The sequence below is a fragment of the Cetorhinus maximus genome, chromosome 4, assembly GCF_964194155.1.
Source record: "Cetorhinus maximus chromosome 4, sCetMax3.hap1.1, whole genome shotgun sequence".
NCBI classification, from domain to species: domain Eukaryota; kingdom Metazoa; phylum Chordata; class Chondrichthyes; order Lamniformes; family Cetorhinidae; genus Cetorhinus; species Cetorhinus maximus.
This window is the reverse complement of record NC_135882.1, coordinates 134,082,381-134,100,287: the sequence shown is the minus strand read 5'-3', so window position 1 is coordinate 134,100,287 and position 17,907 is coordinate 134,082,381. Positions and strand designations below refer to the sequence as shown.

Here is a 17,907-nt window from a genome sequence, read left to right as displayed (position 1 = left end):
GAGCTTCTAGAAGTCTTCAGACACTCACTGGTTAATTCTTGTGCAGATTCTGACAATACTGAAGTAGAAGAGTTCAGTTCTCTTGCAGAAACTGAGATCTCCAGATTACAATCAAAAGATTTTGCTGCAGTTTCACAAATTTCCTGTTGATGATCACTCACTGTTGGAACTGGGTTTGGGAGTTCAGTTTGATTATTGGCATTTCTTTGTTCGAAGTTTAAATCCTCCACTGGTCCAACGCTGTGCCCTGGTGATATTCCAGAGAGTTCAGTATGACAGGAGTCAATACTTGCTACAGAGTCAAGAAGATTTAGTTGATCAGCATTACTGGCTTGTGGAATATTTAAAATCTTGGCTTGCCTGCCTTCCACTTCTGAAGCTAGATTTATGATCTTCAATTGAGAAACATCATCTCTCAACTGCATATCAGGGAGTTCTATTTTTCCACCATCATCTGTTGATGCTATTTCTGCGACTATTAGTGTCCTAGCATCACCTCCTGGTGGAAGGCTGAAGGAATTTATCTGACCATCATCATCTCTTGAACATTCATCTAAGTTCACCGTTGTGTTCATATTGTTTCCCAGTGTCGAATCAATGATATTTAATTTCCCACTATCGGTAACTTGCGAATCATTTATAGCTTTGTCTGATGCACTACCCCTTAACATTGAATCAACCATCTCAGGTTTATATGCATTACCTTCAGATGAGCTGTTAGAAAAATCTACTTCATCAGTAAAATCCTGTGGTTTGGACATACTTAATATACCCGTATCACTATTTTGTGACGCATCTGTGAGCTTGCCTTCTTCATCTTCATCATTATCAACAAGGCTGTCATTATCTTCTTCTGATGTAATGTCTATGATCTCCAAATTATAAGGAGTTTCACTCGACAGAACATCAGAAACTTCTGTTTGACCCCTGCCATCGCCTGGTACTGTACCCGTGATCTCTGATTTACAAACCTCATCTCTGGGTAATATAGCTGAGAACTTGGCTTGGTCCACATCTGTAACTTCACTAGGGTCGTGTTGCAACAGACTCCCAAACTTCTCCATCTGGGAACTATGATCTCCCAAAATCTCTGACATGCAAGTAGATTTTCTTAGAAGGGTGTCTGAGCTTTCAGCAGCATCACTGATCTGTGAATCATCTAAAAGTTTGTCTTGACATATCACTGTACCAGTAACCTCTGATTTGCAAACATCATCTCCAGCTGGAGTGTCATAGTTCTTCAATTGACTATCCTCCACTATTGGCAGAGTACCCATATCTTCAAATTTGCTAGTGTCATCTTCTGGTAGGATGTTACTGACCTTCCCTTGACTAACTTCCTCTACTGGCAGAGCATCCATATCTTCAAACTCGTCAGCATTATCTCCAGGCAGGATATGGTAGAGTTCCACTTGTCCATCAAAATCTACAGCTATGTCTACAATTGCTGCTTTGCAATCCTTATCTTCAGGTAAAATGACTTCAACTGCACCATCATCCATTAATGTGTCGAGAACTTCTAACTTGTCAATGTTCAACAGCCCTTCCTGTTCACTGACATCCCCTATTGTGATGTCGGTGGCTTCTGACTTATAAGCATGTCCATCTTGTAAAGTACCAGATATTTCACCTTGACTGCCATCTTCTAGCATTGATTTAGCAATCCCTAATAGGTTAACATTATCTCCTGGTTGGCTGTGGGAGAGTTTCAATTGATCATCATAATCCCCTTGCAGCTTGTCCACGGCCACTAATGTAGGAGCTGCACATCCTGTGGTGATACCTGAAATGGCTAATTTGTCTGTATCACCACCCTCTGAAGCATTTTCTGCCATTATATTTATGGTATTTGATTGAAAGGAATTATCTTCTGATATAACATTGGAGACTTCTACTTGGTCGCCCACATATACTGCTGCCAAGTCTATGACAGTAGATTTACAAACATCATTTTCAGGTAACATGGAAGGAACATTTACTTGACTATTATCATTTCCTGTCACTTTGTCTGCATTTCCTAATTTACCAGCGTCATCCCCTGATTGAATATTTGTAAGTTCCAACTCTCCACCAAAATCTTCAACCACCATATCTAGGATCTCTGATTTAAAAGTATGATCTTCTAATAATGCATCTGAGACCTCCAATTTCCTACTGTCATCTCTGAATATTGTGTCTATGGCTCTTGAGTTAACGGAACAATCTTCTGATTTACTGCTAGAAGGCTTCAATTGATAACTGCCATCTTTTGGCATCTGGTTTAAGAAATTATCAACAATATTCTCTGGTGATAATTTTAAAAGACCCAATTGGTTGGTGTCATTCTCTGGTAAGCCATCTAAGGGCTCTGCTTGATCATTACTCCCTTTCCGTATTGAATCTAAATCCTTTAACTTACCAGCATCATTGTCTTGCAGCATATCAGAAGATTCCGCTTTCCAATCAATACCTTCAGTTAGAGTACCTGGAAGTTCATTCTGATTATCACCCTCTTCCGGTCGAGTTTCTGAGTGTGTCAAAGAATGAGTACCTTCAGAATCAGTACCTTCAGTATCAGTACCTTCAGTTACTGTACCTGGAAGTTCATTCTGATTATCACCCTCTTCCGGTTGAGTTTCTGAGTGTGTCAAAGAATGAGTGCCTTCAGAATCAGTACCTTCAGTATCAGTACCTTCAGTTACTGTACCTGGAAGTTCATTCTGATTATCACCCTCTTCCGGTTGAGTTTCTGAGTGTGTCAAAGAATGAGTACCTTCAGAATCAGTACCTTCAGTATCAGTACCTTCAGTTACTGTACCTAGAAGTTCATTCTGATTATCACCCTCTTCCGGTCGAGTTTCTGAGTGTGTCAAAGAATGAGTACCTTCAGAATCAGTACCTCCAGTTAGAGTACCTGGAAGTTCATTCTGATTATCACCCTCTTCCGGTCGAGTTTCTGAGTGTGTCAAAGAATGAGTACCTTCAGAATCAGTACCTTCAGTTAGAGTACCTGGAAGTTCATTCTGATTATCACCCTCTTCCGGTTGAGTTTCTGAGTGTGTCAATGAATGAGTACCTTCAGAATCAGTACCTTCAGTTAGTGTACCTGGAAGTTCATTCTGATTATCACCCTCTTCTGGTTGAGTTTCTGAGCGTGTCAAAGAATAAGTACCTTCAGAATCAGTACCTTCAGTTAGAGTACCTGGAAGTTCATTCTGATTATCACCCTCTTCCGGTTGAGTTTCTGAGTGTGTCAAAGAATGAGTACCTTCAGAATCAGTACCTTCAGTTAGTGTACCTGGAAGTTCATTCTGATTATCATCCTCTTCCGGTTGAGTTTCTGAGCGTGTCAAAGAATAAGTACTTTCAGAATCAGTACCTTCAGTTAGTGTACCTGGAAGTTCATTCTGATTATCACCCTCTTCCGGTTGAGTTTCTGAGTGTGTCAAAGAATAAGTACCTTCAGAATCAATACCTTCAGTTAGTGTACCTGGAAGTTCATTCTGATTATCACCCTCTTCCGGTTGAGTTTCTGAGTGTGTCAAAGAATAAGTACCTTCAGAATCAGTACCTTCAGTTAGTGTACCTGGAAGTTCATTCTGATTATCACCCTCTTCCGGTTGAGTTTCTGAGCGTGTCAAAGAATGGGTACCTTCAGAATCAGTACCTTCAGTTAGTGTACCTGGAAGTTCATTCTGATTATCACCCTCTTCCGGTTGAGTTTCTGAGTGTGTCAAAGAATAAGTACCTTCAGAATCAGTACCTTCAGTTAGTGTACCTGGAAGTTCATTCTGATTATCACCCTCTTCCGGTCGAGTTTCTGAGCTTGTCAAAGAATGAGTACCTTCAGAATCAGTACCTTCAGTTAGTGTACCTGGAAGTTCATTCTGATTATCACCCTCTTCCGGTTGAGTTTCTGAGTGTGTCAAAGAATGAGTGCCAGCTTCCGAAATGGAGCCCAGGACCTTTAATTGGCTAACAGCATGTCCAATCTGAGCATCCGCTAACTTCATAGGATCAAAACATTCTTGTGATGAGGAGATGGAACACTGCACTCCATCATTTCTTGGTAAAGAGTTTGAACTTAACTCAGAATCTGCCAAATCAGATTGATCAATGCCAACTTCTGGTTCAACATCAATATGTTCTTGGCTGACAATGGGATAAACTCTGCTGTCTCTTGCTCCATCTTCAACCTGCTGACTTTCAGATTTTTGATTTGGTTTATCCAGCAATGCTTCTGAGTAACTAGATTCAGTCCTGCTGACCAGATGCTGAGATGAACCCGAAGTCCTGCCACTTATTGTATCTTCCAAAGTGGCCATGTCCTGTTGAGCACTCACTTGTAGAGAAGGACTGGTTTCACCAGAACAATTATAAATTTCAACGGCATTTGTCGACTCAGGATCTTTAACTGAGGGCATGTGTTCAGACAAGTCAGATTCACTGCTCAGGTCATAATCTTCTGTTTCCGATGAAGAACTCCTCAATGATACAGGTATTGGGTTACTTGTAAAAACTTTCAGCTCTTCACATGCCGAATCCTCCTTCATCGAAGTATCCACCGGAACTATGTTCATCATCTCCTGCTCAATGTTGAGAGGCTCGCTATGTTGTTCCTCCAAATTATTTTCTTCAGAGTTTATTTTTGTGGCTCCAACTACCTCTTCAGGGCTTGTTAAATCTGAAAGGTTATTGAGCCCAGTACTTGTTTTGGACTGGTCTGTTCCAGACAAAGAGAGAGGTTCTTCCTCATTTGACTCAATGTTTTCATCCAAGCTCTCAATGCTGGTTCCATGATCAGGCAATGGCATGTCCCGGAAACCCAAAGCAATGACATTTTTACATTCCACAGCTGGTCTACTTTCAGGCAGTGTTTCCAGGAACCCTTTAGTTTTTTGTGTGTAAGAAGAGGCACAATGCTCTTGGACAATGTTGTCCTCAGAGGGAGCTAATTCAGAACAAGGAGACAGTGGTCTGAGACCATCTCCATGAATATCTATAATTTGTGATCCACAGACTGAGGATGACCCAGCAGTGTTTACATTGGCTGAATCTGATTGGAAAGGCCTGATGCAGGGAGATTTTTCAGTGTCAAGTGTTAGGTCAACACAAGTACACTGATTGTCAGTTTTCGCACAGACTGACACCAAATCTTCACTGATATTGTTACTGATGTTGGTGGAATCTGTAGCTTTCCCAATGGCATATTGACCAACATCACACGATTGCTGTGTGGGAAAGATGGAGTTGTTGCTTTCAGAATTTGATTCACTTGAGCTGGTATTCGGCATGTCAGCATCACTGGCCAGTTCAACAGGCAAATTCAACGGCATTTCAGAATTGGGCCCTTTGGTCTCGCCTTCTTTAGACCATGCACTGGCAATCTGACTGTGGTAATCATCAAATTTATTCATGCCTTCAGGTAAATTAGCAGCCAATTCAAAGTCAAACTCATTTCTATTGAGGTCCTTTGTGGGATGGACATTTTCAAACTGGGAAGTGAGATTTGAATTTGATTCTGTTGCTGTGATTTCCTTTGTAATCTGAGATGTTGCCATTGTTTCACTGCAGCTATCTGATTGTACCTGACCAAAGGTGGGGAGAGATTCCAGCTCAGGTGACTTCCTTTCACATGGTGCCTGTTCATGAGTCATTTCTTCAAAGGCTGACAATCCTGATGACAGATCTTCACTGTCTGAATCAATGGAACATGTGTCATTCTCTTCCACCTCCAGCACCATCTCTGAAGGACACTTTGGGCTGTTTTTTGTAGACCCAACCAATGAAGTTTGCTGAGGCTCATCTGGGACACTTGGGGAGGGCTGTGAAAGGCATTTATCATCCGACAATGTATCAGTTTGTAAAGTACCTGTCTGAGAAGCTGTAATGCATGCTGAAACTTGCTGTGTGACTTCACCTTTATTGTCAATCGTTGTGCCCTCAGATTCTTTTCTCCAATTCTTTTGTGTTTCCAGTTCAGCACTAGGCAGCTCTTCATCATCAACAGAGTTGGATTTCACTGTCTGCAAAGCTGCTATGTTACATGTCATACTTGTAGCACAGTAGGCCTCAAGTGCTCCAGAGTCTGATGAGGAGACTGATGAAGACATTTCCATCTCACTGTCGCTCCCTGAATCTATGGATTCACCCTTTGGTCCTTCGATCTGTACTTCAGTAACTCCCGAGAACAGAACATAGTGGTCCGTAGCAATTCTTTCATCCTCTCCCTCAAGAGATGCAGAAGCAGAAGATTCTGAAGTTGTATCTTGAAATGCAAAGGATTCATCAATTCCTGCAGTGATAGAGGTCTCAGACAGTGAATAAAGGAATGACACAGAACTGTCTTCATCTTCATCTGCAACATCACAGTTACCATCATCAATATGATCGCCATCATTAGCATCACTGCCATCATCAACAACATCTTCTTCAACATTTTCCTGTTCTGTTGCAGTTGGGGCCACCGTAGACAATGAAGTAATTTCAATAGACTCTGCCTCAAAAATAATGCTGCCTCTAAATGAGAGTAGTGCTGCAGGCACCATTCTTTCATTGCCAAGACCCATGCTAACAACATCATCAGGGGATTGGAGCAACATCGAGGTCCCCATTTCAGAACAGCTTGCTATGTCTGTCACATCAGATGAACAGCCAACTTGTACAGAACTGCATAGCTCACTGGATGGCTGACCACTTGGAATGTAAACTTCAGAAGCTAGCGGCACAGATCTTTCAAGCTCACCTTCAACTACAAAGGAACTATCATGATAAGAACTAATAAGAGCATTGGAAATCTCCTCACATGCTTCATCCAACTGTAGATCAAGTTGAGAGGAGACTGAAGCTTCAAGTGTCATATCAGGTTCCTTCTCTGTCTTTATTTCCATGCTCCTTTCTTCATTGAAAGCATCAGCATAATCTTCAACAAGTTCCTCAGAAGAAGCAAGAGGAGCATAATTAGTGTAAGCGTCACAATGTTTGCTATAAGCATGTTGGTCCTTGACTGTTTCAGCAGTAAGCAAATTGTTATCTAATGCGTAAATTGTGCTATCGCCTGTGTTATTTGACCCATGATTAGTACTTACATCTCCCTTTAATAGATATTCAAATTCTGAAGTCAGGCTCCTATATTTTGTTTCGTAACAAGTAATATTGTCATGTGATCCCATTGGCATTGTGCTTTCTTCCTCAATTGAATATTGTACAGGTTCAGCCTCATGCTGCCCAGTACTTTCATCAACCTCTGTGCTTGCTATTGGCATATCTAACCCTATTGGATCATCTTCATTACTGAGTGTTAAAACTCTGTCTCTCAGGCCTGCTTCAGCATTTTCATAATTTGATTCACCATGATTAGAGCATCTGTACTCCCTACTATATTTTGACTCTGAATCGTCATCCTCTTGAGGAATAGATATTGGATGGATGGTGAGTGCTTCTTTGTATCTTCCATCCAAAGTGATTGTACAACACTTATCTTCGGTTGTAGCATTTTGCGGCATAATTTGTGAACTCCGTAACTCTTGATTAATGTCACAGTCCGTTGTGTGTGATTGTTGATTCATATCATTTCCCTCAACTAATCTTGATCCTACACTGGAAATGTCCTGAACTTTATGATTTATATACTCCTGTCCATCTGCATCATCATCCTCTTCACTGGTTTCAAGTTTTTCATTATCAAATGCTAAAGGAGCAATGTTATCCTGTGTTTCTGTAAGGCACCTTTCAGTTGACTCTTCCATAGAGGTCCAAGTTTCCTCATCAATTATGCCATAAGGAGCATCAGCAAGAGGCAGCACTTGCTCAGAATGCTCTTCATTGAGTTCTTCTGCGAACGCAGATAATGATTCTACATAACAGGCAGACACTTCCATTGTTTCAACATCTGCCAGTAAGTTTGGGGAGCTAGACGGAGAAGTATTCGGCGTGCCTGATGATGTCCAGCTGCCTCCTTCTGCAGTTCTATAAGATCCTGAGGGAGAGGTTGGTGGAGAATAGATGCCCTCGCTGCCCTCACTCTCCAGGGCTTCAACAGGCTCTTCGTGTAAGCTGGTTTTCGAATAAGAAAAATATTTTTGGGCACCACATGCTGTCTTTACTGGACTCGATGGTGCTGTGAAAAAAAGATCGGGATCCGGACCACACACATGATCCACAGCACTGGGATACATAAGCAATTCTTTGGTGGGTTCTGAATAACACAGAGGAATATCAGTGTGTCCAATGGTTGTAACTTGATCCTGAGTTTGTGAAGATTCAGTCTTTGCATTTTCAGCCCTTGATTTATCAGTCAGTAAATAGAGAGAATCGATAACTACAGGCTGCCCGGTCTCTGTGGCTGAAATGGTCTGAAGTTCTAATTTTAGTGAAGCCTTAATACTGCTGCTCATGACATTGGGAGGAAGGTCAGCAGAGCAAAGTGTTTCTGTAAGAGGGATTGGTTTTTCATTGCCTGCTTTGAGTGAATCGAGGTCTATTTCGACACAGGGACTGTCCTTCTCAATGAAGGGCAACTGAACTGATGTGTCTGTTTCTGAATCGGACAGATCCTGATTTCCCTCCCTCTCCAAACAGGTCATTTCTGCCTCTTTGTCTACTTTGGTATCTATCAGTTGCATGTCCCCATCTGGCTCCTCCCTGGATATTGTGTCCGTCTCTGAAAAGCTGCTCACCTCTGACTCTTCCAATGACAGGCCTGCACTGGCCTCTGAACTATCTTGTGTTGCATCTACAACAGGGTCGGTAGTGGCTGGTGGACCATCCAGTAAATGTCTGTTTTTTTCTAGAACTTCCATTTTGGATATCCCTGAGCCAATGTCTGCACTGATGAGTTGTGCACCATCAACAGTGCTTAGTACTAACATGTCTGCCCTTTCTCGATCCACGTCCAGTTTGTGTTGGGCTACTTGGCTTTCATTTTCTGAAAGGCTTTCCTTGATGCAAGATGGTCCTGAAGATGACTCAGGGTATGAGTTATCTGCGTCTGCGTCACAACTCGCTCCTTCAGGTTGAGGTCGGGTTCCCTCATCAGCTGTATCCTTCTCTTCAAGGTTTTCGGAAACATCCCTGCCATGATCCAATGCCGGACCAGCAATCGGGAGCTCGCTCTGCTCGATTCCCGTAAACCACGTCGAGCCATCATGAAGTTGCCTCAGGTATGAGGAGTCAGCTGTTGGGGTGGCCTGGGGTGAAGCTGGGTCTTTAGGGGTGAGCATGCTGTGAGAAGAGCCACAGGAAACATCAGGGGAAATGTCTGCAGAATTAACAAGAGGAAACAAAAGGAATAAGCAGATGGATTGCAAACAGAACAGAAGCAAAACATAATAAAATGGAAATAGGGAAAAAGGGTGGAGAGTAAAATAGTTAAGAATTAGTATTTTCATTAGATTTTTGTTCATTTCATAGAATCATACATTACAGGAGTTCATTCAGCCCATTTTGCCTGTGCCAGCTCTTTGAAAGAGCGATCCAATTAGCCCCATCCCCCTTCTCCTTCCTCATAGCCTTGCATTTTTCCCTTCTCGGGTGGAATTTTACTGCCTCATTGTGGCGGGAGAGGGGCTGTAAAATGCGGTGAGCCGTTCATATGTCCACTGACTTCGGCGGGACCATAAAATCCCACCCCAGTTTATTTCTAATTCCCTTTTGAAAGTTGCTGATGAATCTGCTTCCACAATGCCTTCAGGCAGTGCATGAGACTCAACTCTTACACTTTGTATGGAGCATCAACAAGTCATGACCACAGAATTGTTACAGCACAGAAAGAAGTAATTCGGCCCATAGTGTTTGCAACAGCACTCCAAATGAGCAATTCACCTAGTGCAATTCCCCACCCTCTCCCCATTATCCTGCACATACTTCCTTTTCAGGTAACAGTCTAATTCACTGTTGAATGATTGAACACCTTTTTAAAAAAAGGGAGAATCATTTCCTGCTGTTTCATCCGACCTTCCGATAATCTGCCTTCCTCCCAAAGAGGGAAGCAGCCAATGCAGAAAAACTTCCAACAGCAACAGTAATTAGCCTCTAAATTTCTGCAGGATGTGAATAATTATACCAATTCACACAAGGGAATAGTTCGACAATGGCCTTAAAGGGGCAAGCCATATTAGTAACTAAGAAGATAACCAGTGAGCAATGCCATGGAGGATCAGCTAATTTCCTATTAAAAGGAGTTTAACGGTGTTGAATCATGCGGGAGAGGGAGGCCATCCATCCCATTGTGCTTGTGCCAGCTCTTTGAAACACCTATCAAATTAGTTCCATCCTACTTTTTTGTTTTTCAAGTATAGCTCCAATTTCCCTTTGAAAGTTACCATTGCTTCCACCACTCTTTCAATCAGTACAGTTCAAATCATAGCTACATTGAAAAAAATTTCTTTATTCCACCCCCCTACTCCTCACCCCGGCTCTTTTGCCAACTATCTTAAATCTGAGACCTTTAGTTGTCAGCTCTTCTGCCACTGGAAACAGTCTCTCCCTATCTATTCATCAAAACACTTTTCTCCTCCCTTCAAATATTTATCCAATTCCCTTTGGAAAGTTACTATTGAATCTGCTTCCTCCATCCTTACAGACAATGCATTCCAAATCACAGCTAACTGCTAAGAAAATGTTTGCCCACGTTGCCTCTGGTTCTTTTACCAATCATCCTGCACTGGAAACAGTTTCTTCATACCTAGTCTATCAAAACCCTTCATAATTTTGAACATTTCCATTATATCTCCCTTAACTTTCTCTGCTCCAATGAGAACAAAGGAAATACATTTAAGATGATTGGAGAAAATAACAGAGAGGAGATGAAGAGAAATTACTTTACTTTTTATTTCCAATGCTTTTGAAAGTTGAATTCAAATTCTCAAATGTGATTGAATACATATTCACTGTATTTAGTCAGGCCTTTATTAAATTACTGATCCTGTGACATAACTACCTCACTACTATACCCAGAAATATCAACCCAGCTCCTTTTAAATGTGTCAGCTGGCCCAAATCAACTCTCCTCTCTGCCAGCCTGCCCCACATCCATCAGCCTATAGTTGGAAGAAACAAGTTTTTCCGATCCATGAGGTTTTTAAATTTTCTTCATATCCTGTAGATAGGATGAATAGGAAAAGATAATTGCTTCTGATCCTGGAGTCTGTGACAAGAGGCCATCAAGTTAAAATGGTCCCTAAAAGAGAGAGGAGAGGGGTAAGAAGAAATGTCTTTACAAAGGGGTTTGTTTGCTGGAGCTTGGAATGTTTTCCCAAAGAATCGTAGAATGTAGAATCATAGAATACACAACACAGAAGGAGACCATTCAGCCCACCACGTCTGTTTGGAGAAGTTCCTTTGTGCACTGTGGCTTGCCATAGTCATGTGTCCTCTGTCATCCTTTGTACATAAAGACTAGAGAGCAGGAGCCATATCATCCACCACTTGGAACATGGTGTCAGTCATGTGCAGCTGAAATTGAGTAGATTTTGATAGCTGGAAGAGAGCCAGTCACTAAGAAACAGCAGAGAATAATTTAAACTGCAGTCTACAACTTTGTACAGGACATTGACTGCTGTGTGAGTCAGTATGGCTTTGAATATTCCAGTACCAGATTCTACCAAGATGAAGGGAGATTTGAAAATAAATTGGAAATTCTTCCAGTCTCAATAATAGAACTATGAACTTGCCACAGAGTTGAACAAGGAACCTGGACCTCACTGAGGAGCAGAAAAGCCAGTCTTGTGAAATTTTAGAGGCCTTGAAGACCTACTTTGAGTCCTCTATTAATGTTACTTCTGAACACTACATGTTCAACATCAGAGCTCAGGGAGAGGGAGAGAATATGGTTCAGTATATGACTGCACTGAGACGTCTAGCTGAATCTTGTGAGTTTGAGCAACTGAAGGATGATCTGATCAGAGATGGGATTGTCTTAGGATTCTACCACCTGCTGAGAGAAGAGAAACTTACTCCCAAGAAAGCTACTGACATGTACAATAGCTCTGAAGTGGTCAACCATCAGCTGAATAGTATTGATGGGAGAACTGGCGAAGCTTTGCACTAAGCTGAGAGGCAGTTCAAGTATTCCAAGCACAAGGCAATGGAGAAAAGGAAGAACTATCTACAAAAGGGCCAGCAGGAATATCAAGGCCGGAGTACTCGATGTAAATATTGCAGAGGACACCGTACAAAAGGAAGCATGTCCAGCGTGGGGAAAGCAGTGTTCTAACTGCAAGAAGCTGAATCAATTTGCACACAAGTGTTTTGCTGGAAAGAAGAAAAGCAAGCCTATAAAGATGGTAGCTGGAAAGATGTCGGACAATGATCCTGATGAATTGCTCTACACCCTAAAACAGGTTGGCACCCTCAAGTCTCAAGGAAAAAATTACTTGTGACTATTGGAACGATGACTATAAAAAGGAGAGCATCAATTTAATATAAAGTGTCAGATAGACACTGGTGCTATGTGCAACATCATGAGCTTCACAGACCTGTTCAAGCTGGTGAACAGAAAATGAAGCTGTCAAAGGTAAAGATGAGGCTATATGATGGAACAGTGCTCACCCCAAGAGGACAAACTAAGCTGAGGGCCCAATGCAATGGAAAGAAAGAAGATTTACAGTTCCAAATAGTAGACACTAAGCAGAACCAATTCATCTCAGCTGAAACAAGTCAAAAGTTAGACTGGTAACCCTCCATATACCAGAAGAGGTGTGTAGTGTTTTGCACGGCACAAAGCCATTGACTGTTGAACAAATCTTTAAAAATTACAAAGATGTTTTCACAGGTCTTGGATGTCTTTCTGGTGAATATCATCTTGAGTAGGTGAGAGTATGAGACTAACTCAACATCTTCCCAGGAAAGTCTGAGCTGCCCTCAAGTATAGCCTGAAAGACAAGATAGAGCAAGTTGAAAAGATGGGAGTAATCAAGAAAATGACAATTTCTACAGACTGGATTAACAGCATAGTAGCAGTGAAGAAAGCTGAGTGTGTGCATAGATCCAAAGGACCTCAATAAAGCTTTGAAAAAATCTCACTACCCCGTTCCACCATTGAAGAAATTTTGCTGCAACTTACCAAGGCAAAGGTCTTTACCATCCTAGATAGGAAGGATGAATGCTGGCTTAGTGTAAAAGGTTAATATTAAATATACAAATAGACAGTCCACATAAAAGATGTAAGATCATATGACAATATAGCCTACTAAGGGATGATCCTGTGTGAAGTGTCATGCTAATCCTTGTGCTGTACATAGTTAGAAGAATGTTTAATAAAAGGTAAAGTTTACAGACAGCCTTGCCTCCAACAGTCTCTCTTGATCCTAACCAAGCACAACCTAAGCTAAGACCCACAACAATGATAACCAGATGGTGGCAATGATAAAGACAACAGAAAAAGCACCAAGTAAAAGTCTCAGAAAGACCAAAAACAGAGGGAAAAAAGCCCAGTGGCTGAAAAAGCAGCAAGCAAAATAACTGCGAGGAAATGACAGCGTCTGAAAAATGGCAATAGAACTTGAAGAAAAGCTAGAATGAAGAAAAACCATGGGCCAAGGGCATAAAACAAACTTCAAATTAGACACTAGAGCAAGAGTTTCAGTTCCTTCAGACACAGGTGGATGAAGTAGGACTTCCTCCAGACATCAACCATTCAAATCCACGGCCCAGGAGGCATTCAACTGAAGGTCAGGGCTATGCTTCAGTATAAAGGAAGAGAAATCACAGAATCTTTTGGTGATCCAAAACCAAGAGTGTTCACCATTAAGCTGAAAAGCTTGCACAGATCTACAACTCATCTATAAAGTAGATGACCATAGGCTGCTCTCTCATTAGAGAGAAACGACTGGTGGTGAATTTACTCTAAGGCTCACCATACTTCAGGCGTGGGGTGAGGTTGAGAAGGTGGGGCCTTCATGGATGACCTCAGCCAGTACAGGAATTGAACCCACGCTGTTGGCATCACTCTGCATCACAAACCAGCCGCACAGCCAACTGAGCTAACCAACTCCCACATGGCACCAACAGCGCAAGAAGCAGAACTAACCCATAATAACAAATGTGAGGTAAAAACAGTAAATGCTGGAAATACTCAGCAGGTCTGACAACATCTGCGGTAAGAGTAACAGAGTTAACATTTCGAGTCCGTATCACCCTTCTTCAAAGCAAGTGTAAACGTGAGTTCTTGGAACCAACCATTAAATTTCTGGGACACATCGTTCACACATCAGGCATCAGGGCTGATCCTCAAAAAACCATGGCAATCAAAGAGTTTCCACCATCTCACAATGTCACAGTGGTTTGGTCAATCAAGTAGGAAAGTTCTTACCTACTCTGGCACATGTAAATGGAGCACTGCGAGAATTGCTCAGGCAAGACCAACCATGGTGTTGGGGAGAAAATCAACAAGTTTCTCTCAAAGAGATAATAAGAGATCCTCATTTCACCAGACATATTGGCTTATGATGATCTAGAACTGCCTACAATAGTTGCCACAAATGCGATGGGAGCAGTACTGGGAGCAGCACTCTTTCAGACTCACAGAGATGGTAAACACAGAACAGCATATTACACATCTCGATCATTGACGGAAGTGGACCAAAGATACGCTGTATTTGAAAAAGAAGCATTGGCAGCTACATACTGAGAAGTTTGCCCACTATAACTTAAGCCTAAAGTTTACCATTAAGACAGATCACAAACCATTGGTTACATCATTAATGCTAAAGAATTAGCAAAGGTGCCACCAAGAGTGCAGAGATCTTCTTTGAGATTGATGAGGTTCAATGCTACAACCAAATATGTCCAAGGAAAACAACAAACTACAGCACATTGTCAAGCATTCCTGTTGACAAGCCTGAATAAGATGACGGAAATTTTGTTGAAGATGTGGGTGTGGATTGAGGTCTGCATGATCCCACCTCAGAAGCTGTCATTATGTTACTGAAATAAATTTTTGCCATTCATGGCATTCCAGATCTAGTCATTTCAGACAATGGCCCACAGTTTACCAATGAATGTTTTAAGCAGTTCACAGAAGCCTATGGATTTGTCCACACAACTGGCTCACCCAGATACCCACAAGCTAATGGAGAGGCCAAAAGAGTAGTAAGGATGATAAAAGCTTTGTTGAAGAAAAATGACAATATCAAACTGGCACTGTTGAACTACTGTTTCACACTACTCCAGAATGGTCTGGCTCTGTGAAAACTTCAAATGGGAAGGCAACTGCGGACTCAACTTTCTGCTCTTCCACACTTGCTTATGCCATCATGCCTCAAGGCGGCAGATATAGAGAGAGGAAGGGAGAAGGAGGATGAGTATCACACAAATCAAACCAGTAACTATAATCAACGCCATAGAGTCCATAACTTACCAGAACCCCAGACAGGGGAGTCCATATGAATTTGTGACCAAAATCTTGAGAGCCAGGTTTTGGAAAAAACACTACATCCGCGATCTTATCTTGTGGAGACTGAAAATGAAAAAATGAGAAGAAACAGAAGTGCACTCATATCTACAAGAAGGCTTTCAATGGAATGGACCAGTTAACCAGGAGATCAGGGAGACAACCTGAACAGTTAGCTCGCATTCTCTGATTCACATACTACCAAGTTTGAGAGAGAACATGGAGAACTCGAATCCTATGCAGCCTCCGAGAGAGCTGAGAACAAAGTCTGAGAGATTAGTTAAACCACCACTATGGTTATCTCTGTGGACCAGAGATGAAGGCAGAGACATCGGAGAGAGATGTAGGATAATCAAATAACATATTGAACAGCATCGGAGACTTGGGGAGAGAGTCTACATCACCAGTGATGTAAGATCATACGACAACAGAGTCTACTGAAAGATGGTTCTGTATGGAGCCTGGTGCTAAGCCTTATCCTATAGAAGGATGTTAATAAAAAGTAAAATTTACCAACAGCCTCACCTCCAGCAGTCTCTTTCAGTTCTAACCAAGGACAACCTAAATTAAGAGCCACAATTATGATAACAGACTGGCAAGTGAAGTTGAATGAAAGCAGTAGTTTCTGACTACATTCTGGATGCCATTTGGAAGGTATAGATGGTTGTGCATGCCGTTTGGCATTTCCACTGCTCTGGAAAAGTATCAATGCAAACAGCATGAGATAGTCAATGATCTTTCAGGAGTGGAAGCGATCATAGATGATCTGCTAGTCTTTGGATGTGGAGATACGATGGAAGATGCCATCACAGATTACGATCAGAATCTAGGGAGACTGCTATAACAAGCTCGCCAGATGAACCTGAAGCTGAATAAGAAGAAACTGCAACTGATGATGACTGAAGTCAAGAACATAGGCCATGTACCGACAGCAAAAGGAGTTTGCCCTGGTCCTGATAAGCTAGCAGAGGTGAGGCAATCAACAGAAGTGGTGCAACAAATGTTTGGATTTGTGAACTGCCTAGCAAATTGCTTGCCCAATTTGTCATCGGAGTGTGAACTTTTATGCAAGCTCACTGCAAAGGATGTTCAATGCTATTGCAGCACAAAACAAGAAGCAGCTTTCACTCACATCAAGCAACTAGTGACGATACACCAATGCTGAGGTACTACAATGTTAACGATGAAGTTGCCCTGTAGTGTGATGCCAGCAAGACAGAACTTGGAGCAACCCTCATGCAGCAAAGACAATCACTTTGTGGTTGCGTCCAGAGCATTAATGACACCACATACAGATTGAGAAAGAGGGCCTGGCTATTAACTTTGTTTGTAAGCATTTTAATCGGTTTGGAAGAGACAAAGTGATGGTAGAGTCTGACCACAAGCCACTTCAAAGCATCTTTCTCAAACCTCTTCTATCTGCTTCATAAATGATTGGGAAATTCAGAACTACACATCATCTCATAAGAACATAAGAACTAGGAGGAGTAGGCAATTCAGCCCCTCGAGCCTGCACCGCCATTCAATATGATCATGGCTGATCTCATTTCAGCCTCAACTCCAATTTCCTGCCCTCTCCCCATAACCTTTCAACCCGTTACTAATTAAAAATCTGGTTATCTCCTCCTTAAATTTATTCAGTGTCCCGGCATCCAATGCACTCTGAGGTAGCGAATTCCACAGATTCACAACCCTTTGAGAAAAGTAATTCCTCCTCAACTCTGATTTAAATCTACCACCCCTTAGCCTAAAACTATGGCCTCTCATTCTAGAATGCCCCACAAGGGGAAACATCCACTCCACGTCTACTTTGTCTATCCCCTTTAGTAACTTATATACTTCAATTAGATCTCCTCTCATCCTTCTAAACTCTAGCAAGTATAGGCCTAAACTGCTCAATCTCTCCTCATAAGACAAGCCCCGTATCTCTGGAGTCAATCTAGTTAACCTCCTCTGAACTGCCTCCAATGCAACTACATCCTTCCTCCAGTAAGGGGACCAAAACTGTGCACAGTACTCCAGGTGCGGTCTCACCAATGCCTTGTACAGTTGCAACAACACTTCCCTGTTTTTCTACTCTATTCCTTTAGCAATAAATGCCAAAATTCCATTTGCCTTCCTTATTACCTGCTGTACCTGCATACTAGCTTTCAGCGATTCATGCACAACGACACCCAGATCCCTCTGCACTGAAGCATTCTGAAGTTTCTCTCCATTTAAATAATAAGTCGCCTTTTTATCACCTATCCATGTTAAACTCCATCTGTCAAATTTTGGCCCATTCACCTAACCTGTCAATATCTATTTGTAAATTTCTTATTTCTTCATTGCAACTTACTTTCCCACCTATTTTGGTGTCATCTGAAAATTTAGCTATAGTACCTTCTATCCCTGAATCCAAGTCATTAATATAGATTGTAAATACTTGGGGCCCAAGGACCGGGCCCTGTGGCACCCCACTAGTTACAGCTTGCCATCCAGAAAAAGACCCATTTATCCCGACTAGCTGCTTTCTGTTGGCTAGCCAATCCTCTATC

At 41.9% G+C, this 17,907-nt stretch overlaps 1 protein-coding gene across 6 annotated transcripts in view; it reads right to left on the bottom strand.

Moving 5' to 3' along the window:
• The window catches only part of LOC144679921 (uncharacterized), a 106,402-nt gene that overhangs the window by 43,225 nt on the left and 45,270 nt on the right, over positions 1 to 17,907 (bottom strand). For 2 of the 6 annotated variants that reach the window (XM_078540884.1, XM_078540888.1), the window contains exons 2-5: positions 3,374 to 9,238; positions 2,783 to 3,277; positions 2,672 to 2,752; positions 2,399 to 2,545 (exon numbers count right to left, since the gene is read on the bottom strand). In XM_078540884.1, coding sequence (XP_078397010.1) covers positions 2,399 to 2,545; positions 2,672 to 2,752; positions 2,783 to 3,277; positions 3,374 to 9,238 — 6,588 coding nt within the window. Of the gene's footprint in view, positions 1 to 2,398; positions 2,546 to 2,671; positions 2,753 to 2,782; positions 3,278 to 3,358; positions 9,239 to 17,907 lie in introns of all 6 variants that reach the window. The other 4 variants (XM_078540887.1, XM_078540889.1, XM_078540886.1 and 1 more) reach the window with 4 other exon arrangements.